The sequence below is a fragment of the Aythya fuligula genome, chromosome 3, assembly GCF_009819795.1.
Source record: "Aythya fuligula isolate bAytFul2 chromosome 3, bAytFul2.pri, whole genome shotgun sequence".
Classification (NCBI taxonomy): Eukaryota; Metazoa; Chordata; class Aves; order Anseriformes; family Anatidae; genus Aythya; species Aythya fuligula.
In genome coordinates, this window is record NC_045561.1 from 57,917,425 (window position 1) to 57,943,491 (window position 26,067).

The window sequence follows — 26,067 nt, forward strand, 5'->3', positions numbered from 1 at the left end:
TTACATAAAAGATTTACAGTTCTACATATACAGCAGGAAGTTCATTACTGGAGTGAAAATTAGAACTTCATAATTGATTTAATGTAAAAGTAAAGTTCACATCATCATTGTACGTATATATGTGTGTGTATGTGTATTTTTAAAACGGCCAGTTCTAAAACATGCACCAAGTTAAATACTTGGTCTCGATCCAATGAAAACTGCAGTGAGACTTTCAGAATATACAGTTAACCTCTACAGTTACCTTCTACTTTTACGTCTCTTTAGTGTTTAAACATAACTAATTCTATTGCACCTATTTGTGTTCTAAAATGTTGCTGCTGGGTACTTCACAGTTTCCATCCATTTGTTTTTATACCTGGAATTTATTGCCAGATGACAGGTCAATCAGGTCAATAGTTTTGAGTTTTTAATTCTGGGATAAAAGTAAACTAAAATTTCAGAGCCTTTGAAATATATTGTTCATGGTCTTCATTTTTAGAGCAGTTCTTAAATGAATAGATGAAATGTTAGCTTTTTTTGATAGTTGCATTAAATACTTTCATCTTAAAATGAAAGTATTTAATTTACAGCACATCTCTTGTTCTATTATAACAGTTGCATTTACTTTTTCTAGATGGAAAAATTAATAAAGTATTATTTTCTTGTTTCCTTAAAGCTTTTTTTATTATTTTGTTGTCTTGACTAAGGAGAGTAATACCATTCTTTCTTTACAGTGCAATTTAGGCAATGTAGTGAAAAATAATTAAAGCTATCAAACAAGTACACATCTTGGGGAAAGAATAAAAGCTAATTATTGTAAGGAAGTTGTGCATAATTTCTTATAAAATTTTGAACGTTTTTCATAAAATAATTCTTTCATGCTTTTTAAACCAGCCTGTATTCAGTTTGCTCAATCCCTAGTGTATCATTCACTGTTAGAATATTTTTCTAAAGTAATCCTTTTTTTACGTTTTGTAAAAGCTTGTTGCATTTCTTTCCATATATTTTTTTTTATTTTTGTAAAATAAAAATTGTCTCTCTATACTTACAAGTCACTTATTTTTACCATTACATAAGAGGATATTTAACATACTAATTTAAACTTTGCTGTAGAATACTTTTGTCTGTGGGTTTGAATCATCAAGCAGGTTCTATAAAATCTATAAATTAAATTAAAAACACCAGCTTGCTTTAAAGAATATGCTATAAAATTCCTTATACATCTGTTTCAAGTAATATAATATTTCCCCCTCCCTTCCCTCTCCCCCCCCTTGTCCATCTCCCCATATTCAAGATCATTTTACAAAGATGGTATTTTAAATAATGCAGTGGAAAACACTAGGTCCCACCTCTTCATGCGCGGAAGGGATCATTTCCTTTGTACTTGCTTCTCCCTGACTGATTTGGTTTGCAATAGTGGAATGTTTAACAATGGTCAATCAAAATGGCAGTAGTTTTTATTTTATGCTTTCAAAAAAAAAAAAACAAAAGCAAATGCAAATGCTTTGGTATAAAATATCTTAAATTATTTAATACCAGAAGCTGAAATTACATTTCCTTATAATTTCATTAGAGTTTGTTGAGTGAAGTACTTCTGTTTTACTATTCTACTGGGCCAAATGTGCAGATTGACAAAGCTGTCTTTGCAAGGATCTCTGAGCTGCCTAAACAGCTGTAAAAATAAAAAATACCACTCACTGGTTGTTAAAACTCTCAGTAGTAAATCCTTCCAGTCACTTCTGGCACGTGAGCTTAACTAAGAGATGTGCTTGCAAGTATTTAATCGTGATTAGAATCACAATTTAGATTTAGATCACAGATGATCTAGAAGTACAACATGTGATTATAATGATAGGGTATTTCAAGCTTTGTGATTAAATGCTGTCGGATATAAGTAGAAGTCAGATGATCCTCACTGAAAAATCTTAACAAATGATTATATTGCTTGTTCATGAGGGAAAATGACAATCTACAAATGTTTTTACATATACATAATTTTATCCAGGCACTTTAGCTCTGTTGATTCACTTGGATTTTTCACCGTATTAACGTATATGTATAGTGGTTTTTCAAGATCATGGACTGAACAGATGAGTTAACAATACCGCCTAATTAATATAAAGTAAGTATCTTCAGATACTGTTGGAGCATAGTAACAAGTCTGTGGGGCTTAGGGCAGGCTTTTAGAAAATATGTGGTCCTGGTGTAAAATAATCATAATTGCTACTGGTCTGAAGAAACTGCAAAATAATCTTGGGATTTACTATAGAATAACATAATGTCTAGTGGACGTGCTGTGAGGTTATTTGCTACTGTACAGAATTAGTAACTTCCATTTGAAGAGTTATATAACTCTTATAAAGAGCTATATATGGAATATATGAAGTATAGCATACATAATTTGAAAGACCTTAGGTAAGGTTTTTGTGGAGCTCTGCTACCAGGACTACTAAGCCACTGACAAAGCCTGTAGTCCCAGCAGCTTCAAGTTAATACTGCTGCCATGAGTGTTTGTTGGAGTGATTGTGTTGTAAACTTGACAAGGAGAACTTTAATAACCCAATGCAAGACTGATGTTGTTTGTTAAGATTATTACCGTTCATTTGTGAAGCTAGCTGAAACTAAATTTGAAGGTAATCTTCAAAACAGTGTATGAATGAGAACCCAGCTCCATCAGACACATTGCTAAGATAACTGGTGTTGTCTTAACGCAAATAATGAAGCCTCAAAAGATGTAAAATAAGAAATAAGATATTCTTGAGTTCATATAAACTTTCTCCATGTGTAACAGGGCTATGTTGCATAAATGAATAGAGATGAGACCCTGTGTAAAATCTAAGGTAGACAAACTTGCCATTTAGTGTCTCCTGTCATCCATAAACTATTGAAGCTAGAGAAGTTAATTTTAGTTCTCCCTTCCTGAAATTACAGAACTCTTTATTGCTTATGAAATATTCACTGTGAATTTAATGCTGTTTGCCTGTGAGCAGTTCATTTCAGTGTGTGAGCTACAAAAGGTATGACTTTACAAAAATAATGCATATGGATTTCAAAAATTAAATTCAGCTCATAGGAAGGACTCAGTCCTGAATTTCTGGTCAAATCTTCTTTCAGTATATTTACAGGTCCCAGAGGTACAAGTGACAATGAAGACAATACTATTCTCATTTGTTTTCCCTGTCTAATTATGCACATTCTTTTCTGTGAAATGGAAGTAATGAGCTCGACAGAGTAAATTGGTTGTTTTTTAATATAAAGCAATTGCAAATGGTCTGGAAAAATATGCAACATAAACATGTTTCAGTGACTTAAAGGAATTTAAACATCCTTTCAATGTCATTAGTTTCATCAGCTAATGATGTGCCAAGAGCAAAACATGGAAATATGTATCTGCAACGTATCAAGGATTACGGAAAAGTAATATTGGATTCTTTGTAGATAGCAACTTTCCAGAAAATGTTATTTTAATATTTCAATCTTTCTTTTTTAAAATTTTATTTATTTATTTATTTATTTTTACTTCTGCATGATAGAAAAAGAGCCTGTATTAACAGCATTGGCTTGTTGGTATGGAGCCACCCCATAGTGGCTGTAGTGATCTAACATCATTTTACGGGACTGCAGTTATGGCCATGGTACCAAATGTTGCATCCTGCCTGATGGGAACAGTTTTGAAAATACTTGATTTACTACATACAGATGTTTTTGTTCCTCCATTTCATATTGTCAGAGTTACTTCCACTTATATCATCTTCATTTTACATTGCTTGCGATTTAAACATCTTTTAAACATCTTTTTGTTCAAATTAATTCAGCATTTATTGGGAAAACTTTTAATTATGTGGTATATGGTAGAAATTTGTTTCCTAAATGTGTCTGTGTTTTAAATAAAAGAACTAGATATTACTCAGTACCTGTATCCTTGTCCACTGTACCCTCCCAAATCACTGTATGTATTTCTTTTGATGAAGACAATATTTAAAGCAGACATGCTGCATGCTGGCCCTTTTCTTTCTGGTAAAGATCTTAATATAAATAAGTCATATACCAAGCTTCCTTTTTTACTTTATTTATTTATTTTAACTTTTGATGAGTATGATAATGCAACATCTCATAGATGATTTAAAACAGGCTGGATTAAGCTTTCCTGTTAAAATGCTGCATTGTGTTTTTTATGTCTGGATTCTAAAAGTACTGTGTTCAATAATAATATATTCACTGTAAATAGATTCAATGCTCATTAGAAATAGATGAAGTGAATTTTTTATTTTAGCATGATGGATGTAAGAGGGATATGAATTAATTGGAAATAAGCTTGTTCATTTGATATTATAATACTTTATCTTTTATATTGGACTTCATCTATAAATATTGTTTTATGTGATTCAGTTCCACAGAGGCAATATTTACCATTAGTTTTTTTTTTTTTTTTTTTTTTTTTTATGGTAACAAGCCAATGAGTTATATGAAACAGACACACGCACACACCGGTGCTTCTTTCTGTTTTAATTGTTGATCTTTCTGTTTTAATTGTTGATCTACTTCAGAGTAAAAATGTTATCTATTTGGAAATAATGAAATACATAATTTTAGCAGCAAACTATTTATTTGTATTTGATGGGATATTAATTATGTAAATTCAAAGAACTGGTAAGAAATAAACATTACAAGCCATGCTAAGTTAAAAAATAATTCTTTTAGCATGATCTCATAAAAAGCAAAAAGCTTTTTGATAGAATTAAGCATTAAAAAATATAACTGTTCTTTGAGGAAAAAAAATGTATTTCTATTGCAACTAACTGGAGGAGATTTATATAGTTATTTTAAGTCAAATATGACTAAGCCATTGGAAAAAAATGCTCTCTAAAAACCTAACCAAAACAAACATATCTTCACTTCAAAATGTCTCACGGGTGTATAGCACTTACACAGCTCATAGAAGTGACTGTTCAGAAGTATGTAACACACACATGTTGTCAAAGCATATACTGTTTAACAACCTTCAGAATCTGGTGCTTGTAGCTGTCAGGGAAAGTACCGGTGCTATAATTGAGACATATGAAAGCTGGGGAACTTTTCTGATCTTGAAAGTAAACTGTTCAAATTAGTGTATTTTCATAAGCAGAAACCGAAGAAAGACTTAATCTGTACTTAGCATTGATGTTGTTGCATGAAATCCACCTTTTATGGAACTGGCTTTTATCAACTGCCTCTTTGAAAATCTTTATCTAGGTTTCAATATAAATAACTAAATAAATGAGCTCATCTTGCTAATTACTAGCCTAGAGTAGGATTCGTTTCATTCTTATGTGTAGATAATACACAGCTGAAAAATTTTAATATTTTCCTTCTGAAATATTATTTGAATAAATAGTTAAAAAGATAAATCATTTAATATTCTACAGATGACAAAATTCAAAATTCTTGTTGACAGAAAATTCACAATTGAACTAAACTTTTGCTGAGTTCTTGGGTCTAAATTTCGCAGTTATTGTCTGCAGAAAAATAAATAATCTTGCCTCAGAATTTTCCTACAGTTTGTCTTATATAATTGACTTTAATCTTATGTTGAGTCTTATTTTTTTATAACAGCTGTAACACCAAAAGAAATATTAAAACTCCGTCCAGCTTGGTCTATTCATGTATTCATGTTAGTCTTTAAAATTGATTTTTTTTTTTTTTGTTTGTTGTCTTACAGAAACTGAACACCTGTAGTGAAAAAAGGAGTTGTAAAATCAGTGTTGTCATATAGCAGCTCTGTAGTCATGTGATAATGTTTAAGCTCTCTTCATCTTTGCTGAGTATCTGCAGTGTTGCAAAATAAGAATAGCATGGGAGAGACTCCTGGAACATAAAATGTTACAGAAATAATTGATTTTTTAACAAAAGTTTTTCCAGTGTAGAGCATATTCTACAGAGTAGTAGAAATAAAATATATATATATATATATATATATAAATCCTACTTTTAATCCTTGTTAATAACCATATATGTTCCCTTCTAAGCATTTTTCTCTAAAAAAAAAATATTTCAGTTGTAATAATTCTGTTGAATTTTGGAATCTAATAGATGCTCTACTTAATGAGTATGACTCTTTCATACTGCTTTTAAAAACTGAACTTTAAAGCATTTTACACTGAATCAGAAACCCCATATCTACTTTACTTCAAAAACATTTCCCTTTAAGATTTTTAATAGTCTTTCTTGAATAAGCAGAGCCTTATTGAAGCCTTTAACCTTGCATTCCTTTACAGTGCAAGAACACTCCAGGCAGTACCAGCTCTTGTACGCCCAAGTGGTATTGAGTAAATCTGTTTAAAATATAAAATGTTGATCTTCTATCATTCTTTTAAACACTACAGCATACTTGTACTGGAAGGCTTGTATAATGTATGTCTTCTAATTACTCCCTAAAAAGAGCTGGATGTTTTATATTTAATATAGTCAGTTATATTTCTCTACAGTGTGGTTGCACAGGTGCAAAAAATCTGGCACGACAATCTGTACAGCAGATGAGGCAGTATCATATTCTTCATCAGGTGACCCGTTGTTTCTCATGCAGTTTAACTTTCAACAGCAGCTGTGAACAAGAGTCCATATAAAATAGGCGTTTTGATGGGCTGATCAAAGGGAAGATGAGTTAGAAATATGTCCACAGACTATTTTTTGTATTAGCATCCAGATAATGCCATCTAATGAAGAGCATCATCTCATTTGCTTAGATTGCAGTTGTTAAATGAATGCCATCAAGCTGCCAGTTTCATAATCTGTAACTACGTGAAAAAGTTTCCTTTGCTTTAAATTTAAAGGACTCGTCTGAATATATTGTTCCAGAGATTAGAACTGACCCCATGACCTGATAAATTGTGTTAGTTATATTTCAAGCAAAACTGGCACCAAACCTAATTATAGACCAAAATAATCAAAGGCCCCAGTTCTACAGAAGACTTGTTGCATATCTAAATGTATCTAAAGCACTGCTGATAAAGACGTAGCATCTTCTATCAAACCAGCCTATATGTTTCGGGGAAAAAAAAAAAACAAACGAAAACCTTTATCCCTCTAAGTCAGTTTATGACGAACTTTTCAACTTTTCCTAAGCCTGTTTTCTGTGACTGTTCAAATGCAAAATGTGTGGATTTCTGACTTTTTTTGGGGGACGGGGACCAAATACTTAGCATATGGCAGGAAGATCTGTGATTCTGTATGTAAATCTGGCTATCCTAAAATAAGCACATTGAAAATTGTAAAAACATTAACCTCATTATGTTTTGAATGAGAACCATGATGCTGAAGTCAAGTATTTTCCAAACTCCTAGCAAGAGCAAGACTCTTGCCTCTTTACAATACTTCTACATTGTAAAGTAAGAGTGCTGTAATCTGCATTTTCTTGATCGGTTTCAGGTACCTTCTTCTAATAACTTTATGCTCCACCTTCTGGATTACAAATTTATTTACAGCCTTAAAAACAAGCAAGCAAAAACTTAGAAGCATTTCTTTGCAATTTGCTCTTACCAATATTCTTGCAAATATTGTCAGTAAATCTGTAGATCAAGTAATGTCAATTGAATCATTTTCCTTTTGCTAGGTCTGCAGCATTTCTGTTTCTCATCATTGCCTTTGTGGGATTTATTCCAGGAAGCTCCATAACCAACACATCATCTGACTCAGACACTGTATTCATAAAATATATGCATCAATAATCTAACAATCCTCTGTGAAATATGTCTATAGGATTTACGTTATGACATTAGGCATGCAAGGTAAGGAAAAAAATACATTTTAAGACTGATGGTACTCTGAAAACTGTAAGCAGTTTATTCAGGATATTGTTAATGCAAATTTTACCAATCTTTTAGGGAAATTACTTTTCTAGGAAAATTACTTTATTACGAAGTGACATTCTTTGTGTGATGCTGTTATAATCAAAGTCACTTGGGTGTGAAGCTTCTTGAAAATGTGTTGACATCTGTCAGGTGAGGTGCAAGTTCATTCCTTTATAGGTTTGGCTGGGAGTTTGGGCCTGTTTTTTTCTGCCTCTGAAATACTTAACTCGTACAGTGGAATCCCTTAGATGAACTTCTACAAACACACACTATTACCTCCAGAAAAACAATGCAAGAGAATTGTGCATACATGTCAACACACAGACAATAGCTCAGACAGACTTGTAGATTTCTTCCACCTTTATTTTTGTTTTTGATGGTATCAGGCAATACATCAGTCTGCTCATCTCAGCTACTCTCTCTGACTTTGCGGAGGCAAGGCAATCCACATAGCTCTGGCAGCTGTAAAAGTTTCAAAACTTTTGTATATATTCAAACTGAAAGGAATTGCTGAGCTTTAAAACCACATGAAATTGTTTGTAACAGCAGTTATGGGTTCTCCATAAAGAAAAAGAACAAGAAGTGGAGTTCTGAAAAGTCTTATGACTTCATTGTTATTCTGTATTAAATAAAATACAGATAACTTCCATAAAAAGAAATACTTGCAAATATTTTACGTGACTTGGCTTTGCAAGATGAGATTAATACTTATAGCCAAGCCTGGGGGTTGATTCAGGAGAGGATAGCACCTCGCCAGTTGCAGACAGTATCTCTCTGTTGACTGGTTGGGCTACTGGAGGTACAGGGCTGGTCTCTGCATGGATGCCCAGTGTATGGGTAATATTGCAGTGAATATTTTCAGTGCACTGTAGTGAACTTTCTGTACTTTATTTGGGATGGGCCATTACCGCAGAGCTGGTTGTGACATTAAACAAAGATCTGTCCTGTGTAGTGATCCAGTGAAAGTCTCACAGTTGGGTGTGGAACTGGGAAGCTGTGGGTCTAGAATACACCTGTATGGTTTGGTGTAGTCTCATGGATGGTCTGGGTTGGCAGATTTTCCCAAAGCTATTGCTTTATCTTATTTGTCAGTCACAGCATGGGAAGTAAAGGCTGATTACTATCAAAAATACCCTTGCCAGCAGGTTGGGGTGGTACATTGTTATAGGACTCATGGACAGGTAAAGGATTTAATATACTCTTCTTCCCAGTATTTTGTACTAACATGGATCTTTCACTTTACAAGTAAAAGCAAGGGTGAGCCTGAAAATGGATCTCAAAAAATCTTGTTACTGGTTGCATATATCTTTACCTCAGACACATTCAGACTCTGAAGCTTTCTAGGTGGGTTAGTTTGCTATTAAATGTGACAATGCTGTATGCAATCTCACAACCTCCTGAATATTTTGCTTCCATCAACTTCAAATAAATACATCCATTCACACTGCACAGAAATGGTAGCTGGAGATAAACCATTCATGATGTGTTATGAGTGCCTTCTGTGCTGCCATGTATCACGATGTACAGAAAGAATAGTATGTTAAGAGTTAGGCTACCATTGATTGCAAGGCAACATACATTCAAAACAGTTCATCAGTTTGAGAACGTACTTAGCACTTTGCTGCTGAAAAGCATAACTGACTGTTTTCTTTGTGTACGTGGTAGAAAAGGACTGGTAGATAATACTTTACCTTCTATTTTGTTGAGCCAAATACAGAGGAAGTTGGCCAGGATGTCTCAGTTGCTGTGATCTGTAAGGGAGAGTCCGGGAAAAGATGTGTTTTGTCTCTTCATTTGTCTGCTCTGGAAAGTAGACACACATGTTAAAGATGTGGGGGAAAATGAGATGATAATCAGCATTGACATTGATTTGATCTCACGGAAGTATTACTGCGTCCACGTTTTGCCAGTTGTCATGGTCCATGTCTTCGCTCTTCTATTTGAGACCCCCCTGTATGTTTGGTTATTAAAGCTGGTAACACTTTACACGTATTTCCACAGGTTATTTTCAGATTAATGTGATGCAAAGTTTGTGCCTTAGTAGGATGAGTAAAGAAACTCTCCCAATTGCCAAATCTGATTTCTGAACAGAACACAAGTTGTGTTTATTTGTGTAGAGCATAGATTTGACTCAAGAGTTGGAGATGTGGAAATACATTCAAGTTCAAATTCATAATTTCCACGACTGCTTAGCACTTCTCAGACAGAGCCTTAATTACCTAAGGGTTCAAAGAAGTTTAAATATGATACTTGTGTATCCAACAAATAACGTGCACTCTTAGGTTACATAATTCTTCTGTTTGTTTAAAAGTGGCACAGGAAAGAAACTCTTTATTCCTTTGTTCCTAAAATATTTTTTTCTTGGCAGCATTTTTCTGGATGTATAGCAGATGTACTAAATATAACCTGCGTACAGTTTAATGCGGCACACATGTAGAAAATGAAAATAACATTAATAGAAAATTGTTATTTTAATATGGACCTGTGGGCAAAAGGAAGTAATGTTCTGGTCTGGAATACTTATGCTGTGATATAAATAGAAGGTTTCAGTTTCCAGGACTGTCAGTCTGGCAAAGTTCATTTGACCTCAATTTGTGATGCAAGACTCCTGCAAATAATGGCCTCACTAACATTTATTCTATGTTTCTGTTAATAGGAGGAATGCTTTCTGAATTTGGAGGCTCCTATTTCAAGAGTCTGTGGCTATGACACTCCTTTCCCTCACATCTTCGAGCCTTTCTACATCCCAGACAAATGGAAATGCTATGATGCTCTTCGAAAAATGATTAACTACTGATCAGTAATACAGGTGAGAAATGAACGATGTCTTACATTGACACTTTGCCTGTAAAATGTTCCAACAGGGTGATTGCAAGGTCTGGGGATAAGGTACTGCTCCTTTATTTTTCTTTAACAAGAATCACAGATATAATCACAGAATAGTTTGGGTTGGAAGGGACCTTAAAGATCATCTAGTTCCAACCCCCCTGCCACGGGCAGGGACACCTTCCACCAGACGAGGTTGCCCCGGGCTCCCATCCAGCCTGGCCTTGAACACCCCCAGGGATGGGGCATCCACAGCTTCTCTGGGCAGCCTGTTCCAGTCCCTCAACTTCTGAGGGATGAATTTCCTCCTACCATCTAATCTAAATCTCCCCTCTTTTAGTTTAAAGCCATTTCCCCTTGTCCTAACACTATCTGCTCATGTAAAAAGTTGCTCTCCATCTTTTATTATAAGCCCTGTTTAAGGTCTGAGAGGCCACAGTGAAAGGTCCTTGGACCTTTCTTCTTCTCCAGACTGAAAGTCCCCAGCTCTCTCAGCCTGTCTTCATAGGAGAGGTGCTCCAGCCCTCATCATCCTTGTGGCCCTACTCTGGACCCGCTCTAACAGGTCCACATCCTTGTTATGCTGGGGGGCCCCAGACCTGGATGCAGGGCTCCAAGTGGGGCCTCAAGAGGGCAGAGTAGAGTGGGACGTGACTTTGGGCCTTCAGTCTGAAAAGTGTCTAAATATTTTTTAGTAGTGCCATGGAAGTCAGCGTTTGAAATGAATTACCTTCCTTAATTGATCAGAAAATTAAATGTCTTATATCCTGAAAAGTAAGATCAAGTATATTTAAAGACAGTTATTTCGTAGGCAAAGCATATTGTTAAACTGTATGATTTTTCATTCTTCAGGGTTGTCTTGTAATCCTGTGAGGTACTAGTAAGTCTTGATCTACACTGAATATATGCACTGCATTACAAGGATACACAGAGCACTGAAGATGTGTGAAGCATTTACAATGTTTTGCAGTTCTATTCAAATATGGTTATAAGGCTTATATTTAATATTTAATCTAAAAAACATTCTTCTGTATAACTTTTAGGTAATCTGATCACATACAGATATTTCTATTTGCAGAGCCCTCCAGGCATCTAGTCTGTGAAGTAATTTATTTATATTACGTGTTCATTAATCACAGTCTGTATTGTCTTAGTCTTTGATTTCATTCTAATATAATACTAAGAAGTATTCAGCTGTGCATTGGCCAACCATGACTTCAGAAAGTATTGGGTGTTGTTCTCATAAAAGTTTGTGTTTAAAGACCCAAGTTTAATCATCAGGAAATATATCCATTGTCTTCTGAACTTCCTTTAATTAAAAAGATCAAGTAGCATAGTTTTTGACATTGAGACTCAATGGGTCTTGTAATTCTAAACCCAAAAGAGAAACAAAACCAAAAACACACGAAAAACCAACTGGCCAGTTTGCATCTGGAGTAAGGAGATCTTGTAATATGTAAAGGAGATTTGTAGCTGTTGACACTGAAGACCGCGGTCCAAGGTAGGCCCTATATTAGGGGCGCCCTCTTGTGTCCACTCTATCTATACGTAAAGCTGTGAATTAAATTAGAACCCGGCAGAGAAGATGGTCAATACCTTAATGTTAATCCCATTTGTACACATATTTCGTTTCAGGATGACTTTTTGCATTCACTATTTTTGTTTCCCATGGTAGCTGAAAGTTGAGTTCCTGTTTGTGACATGGGAAAGCTACCAATGAGACAGCATCTCCAAAAAAATAATGTCATTTCACTTAGAATATTTCTCCAAAATCACACATTATTGACATGCTGCAGCATTTCAGGCTTAAAACTGAAGAATGTTGTAAACTCTTTTGTAGAGGTAAATGCTGTCTTTTTCACAATTCCCCTTGCCTTTTATCTGAGTTGAACATGTTAGAGAGTTATTTTCTTTTTCATTTTGCACCTCTGCACTGCAGTCAGTGAAGCTGTCCTAAAGAGAATGAGATGTCTGTACTCTTTCAGGCAAGTTACTGGGCCATGCTAGTTAGCCTCTAATCTTTTCCATTCCAAAGCAAACCCAAAAGACCAGATATTCTTAGTGCTATGTAAACAGAGGCAGACAAAACAAGGAAAAATGGGTGGTTCAGAGACTTAATTTACCCCCCTACGTTGGATGCTAATGTGAGGGATGTATGAGAAGAAAGAAGTGTGATTGCAGTGAATTTGCACACAGTCCAATTTCTACACTTGAAGTTTATGCTAAACCTTCCTGTGAAGGTAATATTGACTAAAACTTGGAAAAGTCACCTGCATTATTTGTTTGTGTGCTCTGCTATGTACTTGGTCTTACGTGCTTGTCCAACACAGCATTTCAGTTGATCTCCATTCCACCATCTGCTCCTCAGAGTTTGCATGTAGGGTAGTACCTTTATGTCTTTGAAGAATGAAAGCATTGTTCGAGCATTTGCTGCTTCTTGTACTGAGTGTAACGTTAAATAGTGAGGTTACTTGATATCAGTCTGGACTGATGAGGTTAATGTGTTTTCCAAATCACGTCATATACAGGAAGATGGGCATATCTTCTCAGAAGTGGTGCTACAGTTTGTGTGGACTTGAAGATGACCATAATTCTTCTGCATGTTGGAGAAGTTGGGCCCCTTCTTGTTATACTGCTGGAGAGAAAGAGGAGCTAGTAGTTCCCTGTGGTGGAGAGAGATACAGGGCTGGCTTTTGAGTTACAGAAATGGCAAAGCTGGAAACGTTGTTGCTTTGCTTATGTTTCAAGTCATTCCTGTGAATGCAATGTGGTGGCATGTCCGGCTGTTTTCTTCTTTATTCCTCTTAATCGGCATTTTACTAGAACTTGCTTCATCCATTGCTTTCAGGCAGGATGTAGGGGAAAAAAAGCAAGTAATAAACAAGCTGTCAAATACATCTGTGACATATATCGGATTGTCCTTTCTCAGATGGCCTGACATCTCTTTAGTTTGATACAGAAGTTTCACTTGAAGTGATAGAGAATTCACTCACTACGTTGTGACTGGGGCTAATGCAGGGTCTCAAGCTGGATGCTACAGTCAGTCATTTTTGAACATAGCCTTATTATCTTAATGTATACTTGGTTTTATTCAACCTGTGCTGACAATGTCTCACACACACACATAGTTGCTTATCTTGAGGTTGACAGTACAGATCATTTTCCTGCTCAAAGACAGTTTGACAGTGTGTACTGTAGAGCTTGCCAATGACAGGCAAGAGCAAAATCTGTATCTTTCAGCAGCTTCTTAGTTATTAAAATTTATAGCTATGTTAGTTATAAGAGAAATAGCTTCCAGGTAGGCAGCTGTATTCCAGACAACTCTTTGTAGTTGGAAGAAAAGATAAAGAGAAAAAAAAAGCGAGATTAAGATGGATACACATTTCCTGGATAGCTGGAATGGTGTCTGTACTCATTTGAGGAGGAAGAAAAAAAAAAAGAGAGAGAGAAAAAGAAGGAACAGAAAGAACGTAACAAACAATGTTATAAGATACACTCTCATGGTACACAAACATATTAAGGTGCGGCTGTAGCAAATAGCCAAGGGGTTTTCTGTTACCTTTGCAGCTTTTTTGACCACATCTGCATATTCTTGTTTATTGTCAAATTATTAATTTTTAAGCTGTTAACAGTTCACCTGCCTATGAGTTTGTGTGTGTGTGAGGTGTGTGTAGAGACAACATTGCTGTTACAAATTCAGCCTCTAAAATTGTCACATTACCACACTGTTAACTTCATTGTGGAACTATTTTTTATGGAAAGTTTAAGCATGGTGCTTAAAGGTTAAATGATGTTAGGGAATGAAAGGGATAGATTTGAATTTATTTTTATTTTCAAGCATGTATTTGAGGTGTTGTCAATCATAGAATCACAGAATATCCCGAGTTGGAAGGGACCCATAAAGATCATTGAGTTCAACACAGGTCTACCCCAAAATTCAGACCATATGACTAAGTGCACAGTCCAAATGCTTCTTAAAGTCTGACAGGCTTGGTGCTGTGACTACATCTCTGGGAAGCCTATATTGTCAACATCCAACATATTTTGCTCAGAACCAGTGCTGCAGTTAGGAGAGGCTTGCAAATGACAGCAAGGCTTGCCCTTTCTCTGCCAGTAAGTTGTCCTGGGAATCAGGAAGGGACCTGTTAGATACTTAGGTTTGTAGCTGTTCTTTGAAGGCAGTTACTCTCATGTTTTAGGCTGTGCCTCATAAATATTAACTTTGAGGCACAGGAAAAATATCACTCCTCCCTGTTTGATGAATAAAATGAGAGACTATGGAAGATCATTTCTTTTTAACCTGAGACTAACTACCGTGTTTTTTTCAACACAGAATCCTAAATGTTGCAGGCTAGGCAGCCTGCCTTTCATGCTGCACCATCTGCAACCCATAGAATAAACAACCTCCAGAGGCTTGAATAGAACACAGCATTCCTGGTTTATAATGTTTTCCTGCTGGATGGCAAAAAGCATGAAAATGGCCAGTAAATCATATCTTATTCACAGCTAGGGAGCAATCCAAATAAAAGATAACAGTCTTACTAGTGCTATCTGTTAAGATAGCTGTTGCAAGACTATACTTAGGGATTTTAGTCTTGCTAAGTCTTAGTCTTCCTAAGAATCCATGCAAGATCAGGAATAATTAATATTGTTGTTTTTTTAAACAACAACAAAAAAATAAGAATATTGACTACAGTTGACTACAAGACCCCTCATGACTGTAATAGCAGATGGATAGAATATCTCTTAGAGCTTTAACAAACAACACATGACTCTGTTTAACATACTAGAGCAGAATGGAAGATAATTCATCATAAAGTTTTTGTATAAATGGTAGTAATTAGTATTGTCGTGACACTAGACATCAGTTGCAGCATTTTTAATTTCTATCTACTTTGGCAGCTTTAACTTTTGATAACAATTTTAATACATAATAAGTAAACATCTTGTTAAATTAGCTTACTATTTTTATCTTGAATTAAGTGGACAAGGATGGTGTTCACATCACATCTGCATAGTTAGCCACACTGGAGCAAAACATCTTTTTTGTTTGTTTGTTTTGTTTTTATTTTTTAATTTTAAATATACCAGGGAGGACATAATAAATTTTAAAAGTAAGATTACCTTGCTTGGAGAGTGTTGTGTCTTTAAATTGTGGATATTATGTTCAGCCTTAAGATCTGTAATTTCTTTTATCTTCTTCTGCAGAGACAAGAAGAAGATGGGAAAATACTGAAGTCTTCTTCATAACTCTTGACACTAAGAACTACTAAGAACTACTAATTCCAAAACACTAAGGTTTTGGAATTCACATAGCAAACTATTTTTTTCTGAACTCAACTGTTCTTAATATTTATCTAGGTTAATTTTCAGTAAGTTCAAATCCTCATTAATTAAGAAATCAGTGATGGACAGGTGATTGCTATAATAAGTGGTGTCAGATGTATTTAAAGATAACTCCAGATGTTCTATGAATGTTAGACATTGCAATACTTCACTAGGTTAAAATTTAATTGTGTAAATATTAGAAGTGGGATTTTATTCAATAAAACATATTATGCACACGTTGTCTCTTGGTTTTGTTATTGTTTTGGGAAAACCCAAAGAAGTTATTTGAATGCAATTGTATTTGCAACAAAATAAATCTTGGACAGCCAGACCCACTTGTGCATTTGGTCTGACTGAGACCTCCTTTAACCTGTGCCATTAGCTGCTTTTCAGTAGAGTTGGCTTCATGTAAAGCGGTCCCAAATACTTATTATCATTTCTGAAAGGGAAATGAAAACTACATTTTTTTTCTTGAGAAGGGAGAAGAGATTTTGTTGCTTTGTTGTTAAAGTTCCATTGCTCCACCTTAATGTAATATCTGTTTTTATTATTTTTCATCTCAATGTGGAATGTGTCTGCAGGTAAGTGATTTTTTAAAATGTGCTAACTTGTCCAGGAAAAGTAATGGTACACTACCAAATTCATGCTGGTGGCGGGAAGAGAGGCATTTTCTGTTGGTGAGGACACAGGACTACACAATTGTCAAAAAGACTCTACAGTAAAATTAGACATGAATGTTGCAAAAAGAATTCCAGCCTTTCTGTTTGAGAGCTCCTGAAGTCAATGGAGGTTTGCTTAATTTTTAATAATGTCCTTCTCTTCCATATAACAAGTTAAGGACAGAGGAAAGATGCTTGCTATGGAAGTTGTCCTCCCTTGTCCTTCATTCCAGGACTGCTCAAAGGGCAGGAGAACTTCTAGCACAGTAGTTTCAAAGTTTGTTCCTGAATTCCTTTGGTATCAGCTTTACTCACTTTTCCACCACCTAAACTGAGAATTCAGCATTTCCTAGACTTTTTGGTTGCTTTTGCTGTGAGTTTAAATCAATCCAATAACATGTTGATTCTTATTTTACGGGGGAAGGAATGGAAGGGTGGGAAGAAGTATGCCAGTAGTCAAAAAAAGACATTTCTACTCTTATTCAGGGGGATTTAGCAGGGAGAAAGAAGAGTACCTTCGTACTCAAAACTGTTCAGGACAATTCCCAAAATGATGGATGGAACGCTGCAGAGAGGAAACTCAGGAGGGTGACATCACTCTGATTGTCAGTAGATATTCCGTCTCCTTGGCTGTCCATCATCCATTCTGATGAATTTGAGGGTTGTTAATCAGGCAGATCCACTCAAAGATGTCAGAGGAAACTGGACCTTTGGGGCAACACTTTTGATTATGGGTGCCAATGTGTGTGTGCCCACATCTCTGAGTGGCTTCTCAGGGCTACTAGGCCACTCTCATCTCACTCTCCCAAACCTCAGGAGCAATCCTTGTAGTGTAGTTTGTTGTTGTAAGATGGTGCAATGCTTGCTCTCCAGCAGAATTCGATCCAAAGGTCCATCTTCAAAGGACATGTAGAGATGGAAAGTGCTAAATTACAATTTTTTCAGGTTCTCCTGCCATATTGTGTAAGATTCGGCATTGGTATTTCATGCGTTCCCTGCAGAATCCCACATTATCTTGCTGGAATGAAAGGAGGAGGAAGACATTTTGTGGTAACACAGTTGAAAATGAAGCTACTTATTAATGTTTCTTGTAAAAATGACATTAGTCGGGTCTTCTGTAAATATGTTCTGCCTGTACATGTCTGTAAATATTGTGTATAGAGTTTGTTAATTGTTTTAAATACAATAGGTGCATTATGTATTTTATATTTTTTTCTGCTTGATGGAAAGTTTTGTTTTCTATGAAGAAAAGTGACTTTAAACCTTGTAGAAAATCAAGAGATTTTTTATTAACTGTCTTTAAAAATGTGCTATTACTATATTTCAAAGCATTAAAAGTTGATACAGTACTCACAAAGTGCTGTCTTAATAGCCTTAATACTATATAACTTGTATTTGTGGTTTTCATAGATACAAGCATTTTCTAATTTATTGCAGCTTATAAATTTAAGTTTAAATCCAAATAATATATTTCTCAATAAACATGTAGAAAATATTTGCTCTTAAGTAGACTACTACAATGTGCTTGGGGCTAGTTTTTGTGTTTTCAGTGAGTAGTGATGTGTCATTTTTTAATAGTGTAAAAACTGTTCCTTTCTCCTCCACATTGGATAATAGAATATATAAATATATATATATATATATATATATATTTTTTTTTTTTTTCCCCTCGCCAAGATGATCGATATTATAAAAGACGTGCTGTTCCCACAAACCTGCCTAGATGGCAGTATGCACTCATGTAACCTGTCCGGGGTGGTGGCTGTTGAAAGAGTGGTGTGGAAAAATAATATAACTTTAATCGGAAAGGAAGGCGTGTGCTGTTACATACAAATAACTATCTAATTAAATTCCTCAATAATAAAATCCAAAGACAAGTCATATTTTATGTTTTTTAATGACTGAAGTCTTTTAATGAGCTTAATTATATTATGCATAAGATTTGACGGGGAATATTGTCTGATTTACCCTGGACGGTGGTTGTTTCACTATTAGTAACTCATTTTAAAGCAAAAATTGTGTCATCACTCCTTGCTGTTAGTCCAGAAAATTAGTAATCTATCTAGTCATGCTCATTTAATACAAATTGCTGGAAATAATTAATGAACGCAGTTCAATGCTGGGTCCTGAGACAGCAGACTGAAATTCAAGGCAGACATACGTAGCCTTCATGGGATCACAGATTTATTAACTGTGGATAAGGCTTATATACTTGTCTCCTTTCATATAGCTGAGACTTTAGTGCCATAAAAACTTTGCTGTAATAAACAGTGCACCAATTAATAGTATAAATAAATAAATCATGTGAGGTGTTCTCCCTCGAGGAACTGTGCATTTTTTAGGAGAGGATTGCACAGTAGCATATTTTCACTGTGGTAGCCGTGGGTCTTAACACAATGACCTTCCCCTCCTATGGTCTGATAATCAATTCCGAGCTCATGAATCTTTTCAGACAGCTCTACTGCTTCCGTACCTAAAAAATGGTGTTCACAGTGCTCTGGCGTATTGCTGAAGCTCTGTTCTAGCCACATAACTTCAGAGGCAGCAACTGAAAGGCACCCATTCAGCAAGCTGGCAGAGATTGTTATCACAGCAGCTCATGGGGTTCAGTGAGCATTATACGCTCATAACAAAATAAGCTGACACAGTCTGTAAGCTCTGCCAGATTTCAGTAGACCCGAAATAAGGATGCAATTCTTTTGTAGCTCTTTTGCTGCCTAGCAGCTCTGCAAGATACGTGTGTGTTAGATACAGGAGACGTACATCTGACTTCAGTATAAACAAGATTTTTAGAACTTAATTCAGTTGCTTATGCTTTGGCGTCAATTACCATTTGAGACACCCTAGGGTATCCTGTGGGATCTCCAGGTCTCCAACTGCTGCTTCCATAGGTCTTATGTGATTTCTGCCAACCCCATGTGTATCTTGGGTGCCTTAGTGTATCTCAAATGGCACTAGATGCCTGTGTTCAGGCATATAAATGGAGCCCTTTGTTTTCTGGGGCTTGGATAGCTGATGTCTGACTATTTTTCTGTGAGCTTGCATAAAATGCGAGCACCGAGATTGGTGCGTGCCTCAATTTTCAAAATAAATTGCTCAAATCCCCAGCAAGTACATAAGGTGGGATACGGGACGTTGTGCATGTGAAAGAAAGGATTGTCCTCAGGGTGATGGGCTGTTGCTGAATTGGGAAGTTATTTCCCGTAGGAGAATAGTTTAGAGCAAAATTCCAGCCCTGCAAATGTCCCCTGGCTGCCGTCAATGGCTGCAGCTCTTCATGCTTCTGCTGAATATCTGAAGATAGCATTCAGGATGGACCTGGTTCAAGTTCAGCACAGCCACGAGCAACGGTGGTGACTCAATGGGAGATGAGGGCACTGCAGCCCCGTTGCTTCCTGCAGGAGCTGTGCGTGGGATTCAGCTCAGCGTTAAGCCACCTATATTTAAGTGTCAGATATATGTGTGTTTGGCTGAGCGGAGCAGTTGAGCTAGCTGGTAAGTGTTTATAGGGCAGTCTGACTCACTCTGTAGGCTGAAATGATTGTATTGACTGCCTCGGGTTGTCCATGCCAAAACGAGTGCCAAATTAGATGCTGTAAGGCATCCTGCCTGGCCTTCAGCTGGTACATTAGAAGGGTTTGGATTTTCCATAGGTCCTCAGTCACACCTGCTAGCTCAGATGCTTCTCGAGTCTCAGACATCTCAACCATCATTGTTATATGCTCGTGGGCAACAGGGTCCAATTCTCAGAGGCTGTAATAGGGTCACAGCCCAAACGTGGATGGTGTTAGATATTTAACTTCAAACAAAATTTCCCATTCCATGCTTTTGGCAGGACAAGGGAGCAGAGAAGCAGCACATGAAGGTGGATTCTGGGGCCATGGAGAAACTGGTGCAAGAGTCTGGGAGAAGACTGCCTGTCCTTCAGTCTACTGCTACCACCATGGTGACCTAACCTGTATGTCATGTTCTGTTAGTTGTCCCCAGCCCTGTACCAGAAGGAACAACTGATGGATTTGGTCATTAGCCTGTTTTCACATTGCCAGTGCAACACTGAATCAACCCAGCTTTGGGTTTACGTTACTTGCTTTGAAATGGTTGTATGTTCTTTGGTCACCCTTCTTAACTTCATTTTTGCCTGTCTTGGGGGGAAGAATAAGCCAAAATAATTATTGTACATTAAGGGCAGAAACTTCAATCTGTTCTTGCTCATGTAGGTCAGCAGATAAGTATGCTACAACTGACAGTAATGTGCCACCAGTGTTTGAAAAGGATTCCCTGTTGATTCCTGTGTCTAATTAATTAATTTTATATGATAATTAAATCATTCTTGCTTACTTGCACTCCATTTGCTCGCAGCTGAGTACTTGCTGAAAACAGAAATTGTCTGAATTTATTACGCCAGCAGTTGCGCTGCTTTTAACAGCTCTGTGGTATCTGGGCCACCTTAGCTCCAGTTTTGTGCAGTCCCAAGCAATTTTGAGTTAAGTGTCCTGGGCTGTGGATGGATGATTTCTTTTCAGCCATTCCACCGCAGCCCTTACCAGCCTCCCGACTTGCCTGGGTGCAGGCAAGCATGGGGGTTCCCCTCCAGGCCGAACCTCTTGGGTTAACTTGGGCTGTGAAGCAGGAGAGGCAGCTCATGCCTGGCCAGGACTGGCCCTGTCTCTCCCAGCAGTGAACCTGGGTGGTGGTAGAGGAACATGACTGGGGCACTGGGCTCTGCCCGAGGGAGCTGGTGGGGACAACAGTCCCGTCTTCTGCTTCTACCCATGGGTGTCAAGGGGAGCCTCCTCTATACAAAGGCAGTTTGGCTTGCCAGAGCTCTGGAGTAAGCCAAGTGGATAGTAAAGCCATTGCTCCCTTCCCTCAGTGTCTCGGACATTGCTGAGGTCTGACTGGTGAAGGACAACGTCAGTCTGTAGAGCGACATCAGTATCCCAAGTCCCTTTAGTTTCACCCCAGGTCAGGTAAGGAGCACTCATACAAACTGTTCCTCCACCTGCGCTGCGGCAGTGATACTGCTTGGTGACGCAGGGATGGTGACCTTCAGTGGGTGACAGAGGCAATCTGCACAAGGGCACGCTATGGCAACGCAGGCAGCAGCCGCACGGTGCCTTCCTCCTGCAGCTGAGTCAGAGCAGCCTGGTGCTCGGCAGGCAGGAAATAAGCCGTGACGGGAGACAAATAGAGGAGCCAGCTCATCTCTGCAAGCGTGGAGACGGTGCTTGGCTGGCCTTGAGCAGCACATCCAGGTGGTAGGTCTCAATGGCAGGTGTGATGTGATTGCACAGAGGAGGCGTTAGGGAGAGTTTGCTGTTCAGCGGCAATGGGCACTGAATTACTCAACACCTGCATGCATTTGCAGTGCAGCACTGCAGCTTTTCATGTGCTTGGATAGCTCAGCTAGCTCACACTCTGTATTTTCTAACCAGGGGTTTGCAGAAAAACAGCAAAATAGTTTTGCTTGTTTTTTTTTTTTTGAACCGCTTGTGCAGAAAAGATAGGCAGGATGCCCCCAGGAGGACCTACAGCTGCAGTCTAGCATTGTAGGCTCCCTTGCTCACCCAGCCTGGTGCAGGGCTGTGCCTCAGGTCAAAGTAGAAGACACGAAGACACTTGAGAGATATGTATCACATATTAGTGTGGTTTCAGCTCTTTTTTTCTTTTTTTTTTTTTTTTTTTAATCCTGTAAAAAAAGCAGCAGTAAGATTGTGCCTGCTGTGACGCAAAAGCTTACTTCTTGACCTACGGGGTGTCCAAAGATACTTCTTGAGAGAGCAGTGAGGCGGTGGAAGAACAAAGCACAACCTTGTTCAAGTGCACCTTGAACTGCTTTATGGCATCTCTTGTTGTAACCCTCTGTTCCTGTGCTTTATTCACAAAACACAATTTAACTTGCGAAGGAGAGTGGGCAGGTTGTCGTTCAAGTGTTGATATCTGCAGAACAAAAAGGAATATGGACGTGGTTAGAGTAACCGTAGTTGTTATTCCTTTCCAGAGATCTTTTCTTGTCCCTCCACCCATCTCTTCAGTTAGGTTTTTCCCTCCCTTTTTGCCTACAACCTAGCTACTTTTTCTACTACAACACTTTTAAGCTTTTAAAGTGACTTTACCTCATTTTCCCATAAGAAAACCAACAAGGCTGAGACAGCCGGGTCTGCTTAGCTTAGAGAAGACTGAGAGGGGCTCTCATTAGTGTGCATAAATATCCAAAGGGAGGTGTCAACAGGATGGGGCTGGACTCTTTAGTGGTGCCCAGTGACAGAACAAGAGGCAATGGGCACAAACTGAAACACAGGAAATTCCAGCTGATTATGAGGAAAACCTTCTTTACTGTGAGGGTTACAGAGCACTGGCACAGGTTGCCCAGAGAGTTTGTGGTGTCACCTTCTCTGGAGATATTCAAAATCCTCCTGGATATCATCTGTGCAACATGCTCTAGGTGACTCTGCTTTGCAGGGAGGTTGGTCTAAATGATCTCCAGAGGGCCCTTCCAACCTAAACCAATTTGAGATTTTGCTTCAGTTATTGAGTTGTTCCTCATTTGGTGTTTGCTCTGCTTGAGTCAGAGGTGGCTGCAGCAATGGCACGTGGATGTTGAAATGTCAGAGACTAGCCCTGCAAAGCAGAGATTATCTGAAGCCGTTACTTTCTTCAACTATCCCTTGGTCCTTTCCTTGCTGGCTTTGTCCCACACCACAACCAACCCATGGCTTCCTGTGGCATGGGCAAAACTTTGCTGCTCTACAGTGGGGCTGCTGGTCCTGGTCCCAGCCCCTTGGGAACGAGTGGTTCATCTCATCATTGCAAGGATTACCTGTGCTCAGTCTGCTGTTTTAGGGAGGGGATTGCTCAAGCTGTTGATATAGTTAAAATAATCTCTGTGGAGCATACATGCTAAAGCAAACTGCTGTGTGTGTATATTTTTATGTGTGTATATCCACCCATGCTCTCTGAAGTGCGTGACACTGCTCTTGAATGAATCTGTCTCCCCAAGGCTGAAGTTCAAAATGTTTTCCCAAACAAGTTTGATTATTTTTATTTTTAAGGAAAAACAATCCTCAGGTTTTAGTCATTTCCGTCTGCTGTGTTTGTAACATCTGTCTGTACCCATAGACGAAACCTTACAGTCATTCATCAAGGTATGAAAAATGGGGTCATTTCCTGAGTGGGTTCTTTGGATTTATTTGCTTATTTTTCAACCAGCGGGAACAGTTAAATTAAATTGTTCTTTTATTACCTATTTATGGAGCTCTTGAGTCCCTTTGCTAACTGGTGTTGTGCTAGCAATCTGCTAGGCAGGTCTCTCTGCAGTCCCTTGCAGTGAGGTGAGCAGTGGGTGTGGATGCTTCTGGTGCATTACCAGGGAACACAGAAACCTTAAATATCTGATAAATAAAGTGATGGCTGTACTGTACTGTTCACAGTATGCCTGGAGAACCTCGGTGCTTCCAGCCCAGTTGCCGTGCCTGACAGCCATCTGAGATGCTGGCTGGGCTGGTGCAGGTCCTGCCACCCCACCATGTGTCCCTCTGGCAGGGGCAGGTGGTGGAGGGAGGTCCAGCTTGGAAATGTTCCCTTGTTTTTCCCTGGGAATAAGTGGTTGGGGCATGGGCCACCACCACCATGCTGCAGCACACTCAGTCTCCACACAATCCTCACACACCCACCCCATCAGGCCAGGAGCATTTCAGGCTCTTGATTGCCCATGTTTCCTTCCCAGGGCAGATGAGTTGTGTGGGTGGCCACTCTTCACCCTCACCAGCTTTATGTCTCCTCTGCTCATGGTGGAAGGGCTGAGGTGTCCCCAGCCTGGAGGTGGAGCCTTGTTTTTTTGTCAGCTCTACCAGGCTGGAGCAGGCTGAGCCTGACCCACGGCTCATGGCTGTTCCCCAGGAGGTCTCCCACACTGGTGCACGGCTGGGCCAGCCAGGGTTCTTTGTGTGCTCCCGAGGGGCTGGATCAAAAATTATCATAAATGAAGATTTGTGGTATTGGCCCCATCTGGCTGAGGTAGAAATCCATGAATTTTAGGCGGATGGCGCAACAACTACTGACAGCACGTGCGTGCGCTATGTATATATATTTCAGCATACAGCATGCTCAAGACACCCAAATATCATGGAGAAAAAAAGAAAAACAACAAAACATTGCTCCCACTTGTTCAAGAGTCTGTATATAGTCATGCTGTCCAGCTGTGCCCCATTGTCTGCAACTAGGTGTTCAGAAACATCTCAGTCAAGACACAAGAAAGTGACAAAATGTGGTGAAAGCTATAAATCATAAACTACAAAGCAGGCCCACATCTTGCAACAAAAGCTGCTTTATTCAGGCAAGGAAGTGCACTTAGGCATAACTTTAAATAGCAGGCATCAGAAAAACACTCTCAAATTCTATATAATTTGACATAATTAAATGTAGGTATTTCATCCGACTACAATTTACTGCCTTGCCCCTTGTGCCTACAATGTTGATATTCATCATAGATTTGAGTCGTTTATTTCAGTGAAAGCCAACCCACCCTTGCAGAGCACAGATTGTAATTATCCTGTTCCCGAACGCCAGTCACAATTCCCGCAGTTGCCCATTTACTTGCAGTTGGAGCCAGCCCTGGGCAGAGAAACACCCACAGCACACCAGATGCACAGGCGTGCAGGTAGATCCCTGAACAAGCTGAAACCCCCCTAGTTCCCAAGTCTTCCTTCTGGACTCCTATTTGCAAGAGTGCTCACTTTTCCTCCTTGTTTCTCTCCTTTTATCCTCAGCCACAGCCCTAATATGTTCCTGGGAAGAGCTGCCAGCCACAAAATACTGCAAACTGCCCCACAGTCAGTGTGTCTGGGACTATTGGAGGGCGAGGTGCTGGCCACAGCCACCAAAGGCTGTGACCGAGGCAGTACCAGCTTGCTGGGAGCATTGCTTGCACATGAGGATGTTGGGATCCTCACAGAGCTGCTGACAGCAAACAGCAGTCCTGCTCTTCCAGGGAACTGCAAACAAAAGGCTCTCATTTGGTGAGTTTACTTGCTGTCACCTGTGCAATGCTGCTGGTGTGCTGGAAATGTTGCAGGACATGGATGGAGGTGGATGAGACCCTCGCCTACATCCAAAGTGACAGATCTATCTCAGGGGAAGGCACAGGATGATCATCACTCCCATTTCTGCTTGAGGCTTTTCATGGTATTAGCAGCATACATGATATATACTGATACATAGCTCTATTATGTATACTCAGTCATGTATATACTATCAGATCAACTATTCTTTAATTGAGATGAAGTCTGTACATACTACCAATGGTCAGCTTAATTCCTTGCTTCTCCTTTCCTTTTTTATTATATCATTGCTGGAAAAAAAAAAAATGACCATGAGGCTTCTCCAGTGACCATGAGTGTTCTCTGGTATTGAGAACACCTAAAAATCTGACCAGCAAAGTACTAAAT

The 26,067-nt window shown here is 38.4% G+C and overlaps 1 protein-coding gene across 1 annotated transcript in view; it reads left to right on the top strand.

Moving 5' to 3' along the window:
- BCKDHB (branched chain keto acid dehydrogenase E1 subunit beta) overlaps nucleotides 1-16,198 on the top strand; it is a 122,718-nt gene extending 106,520 nt beyond the window's left edge. Inside the window, exons 10-11 of the mRNA XM_032185236.1 lie at nucleotides 10,465-10,617; nucleotides 15,843-16,198. Coding sequence (XP_032041127.1) covers nucleotides 10,465-10,605 — 141 coding nt within the window. The 3' untranslated portion in view covers nucleotides 10,606-10,617; nucleotides 15,843-16,198. The remainder of the gene's footprint in view (nucleotides 1-10,464; nucleotides 10,618-15,842) is intronic.
- The last annotated feature ends 9,869 nt before the right edge of the window (nucleotides 16,199-26,067 follow it).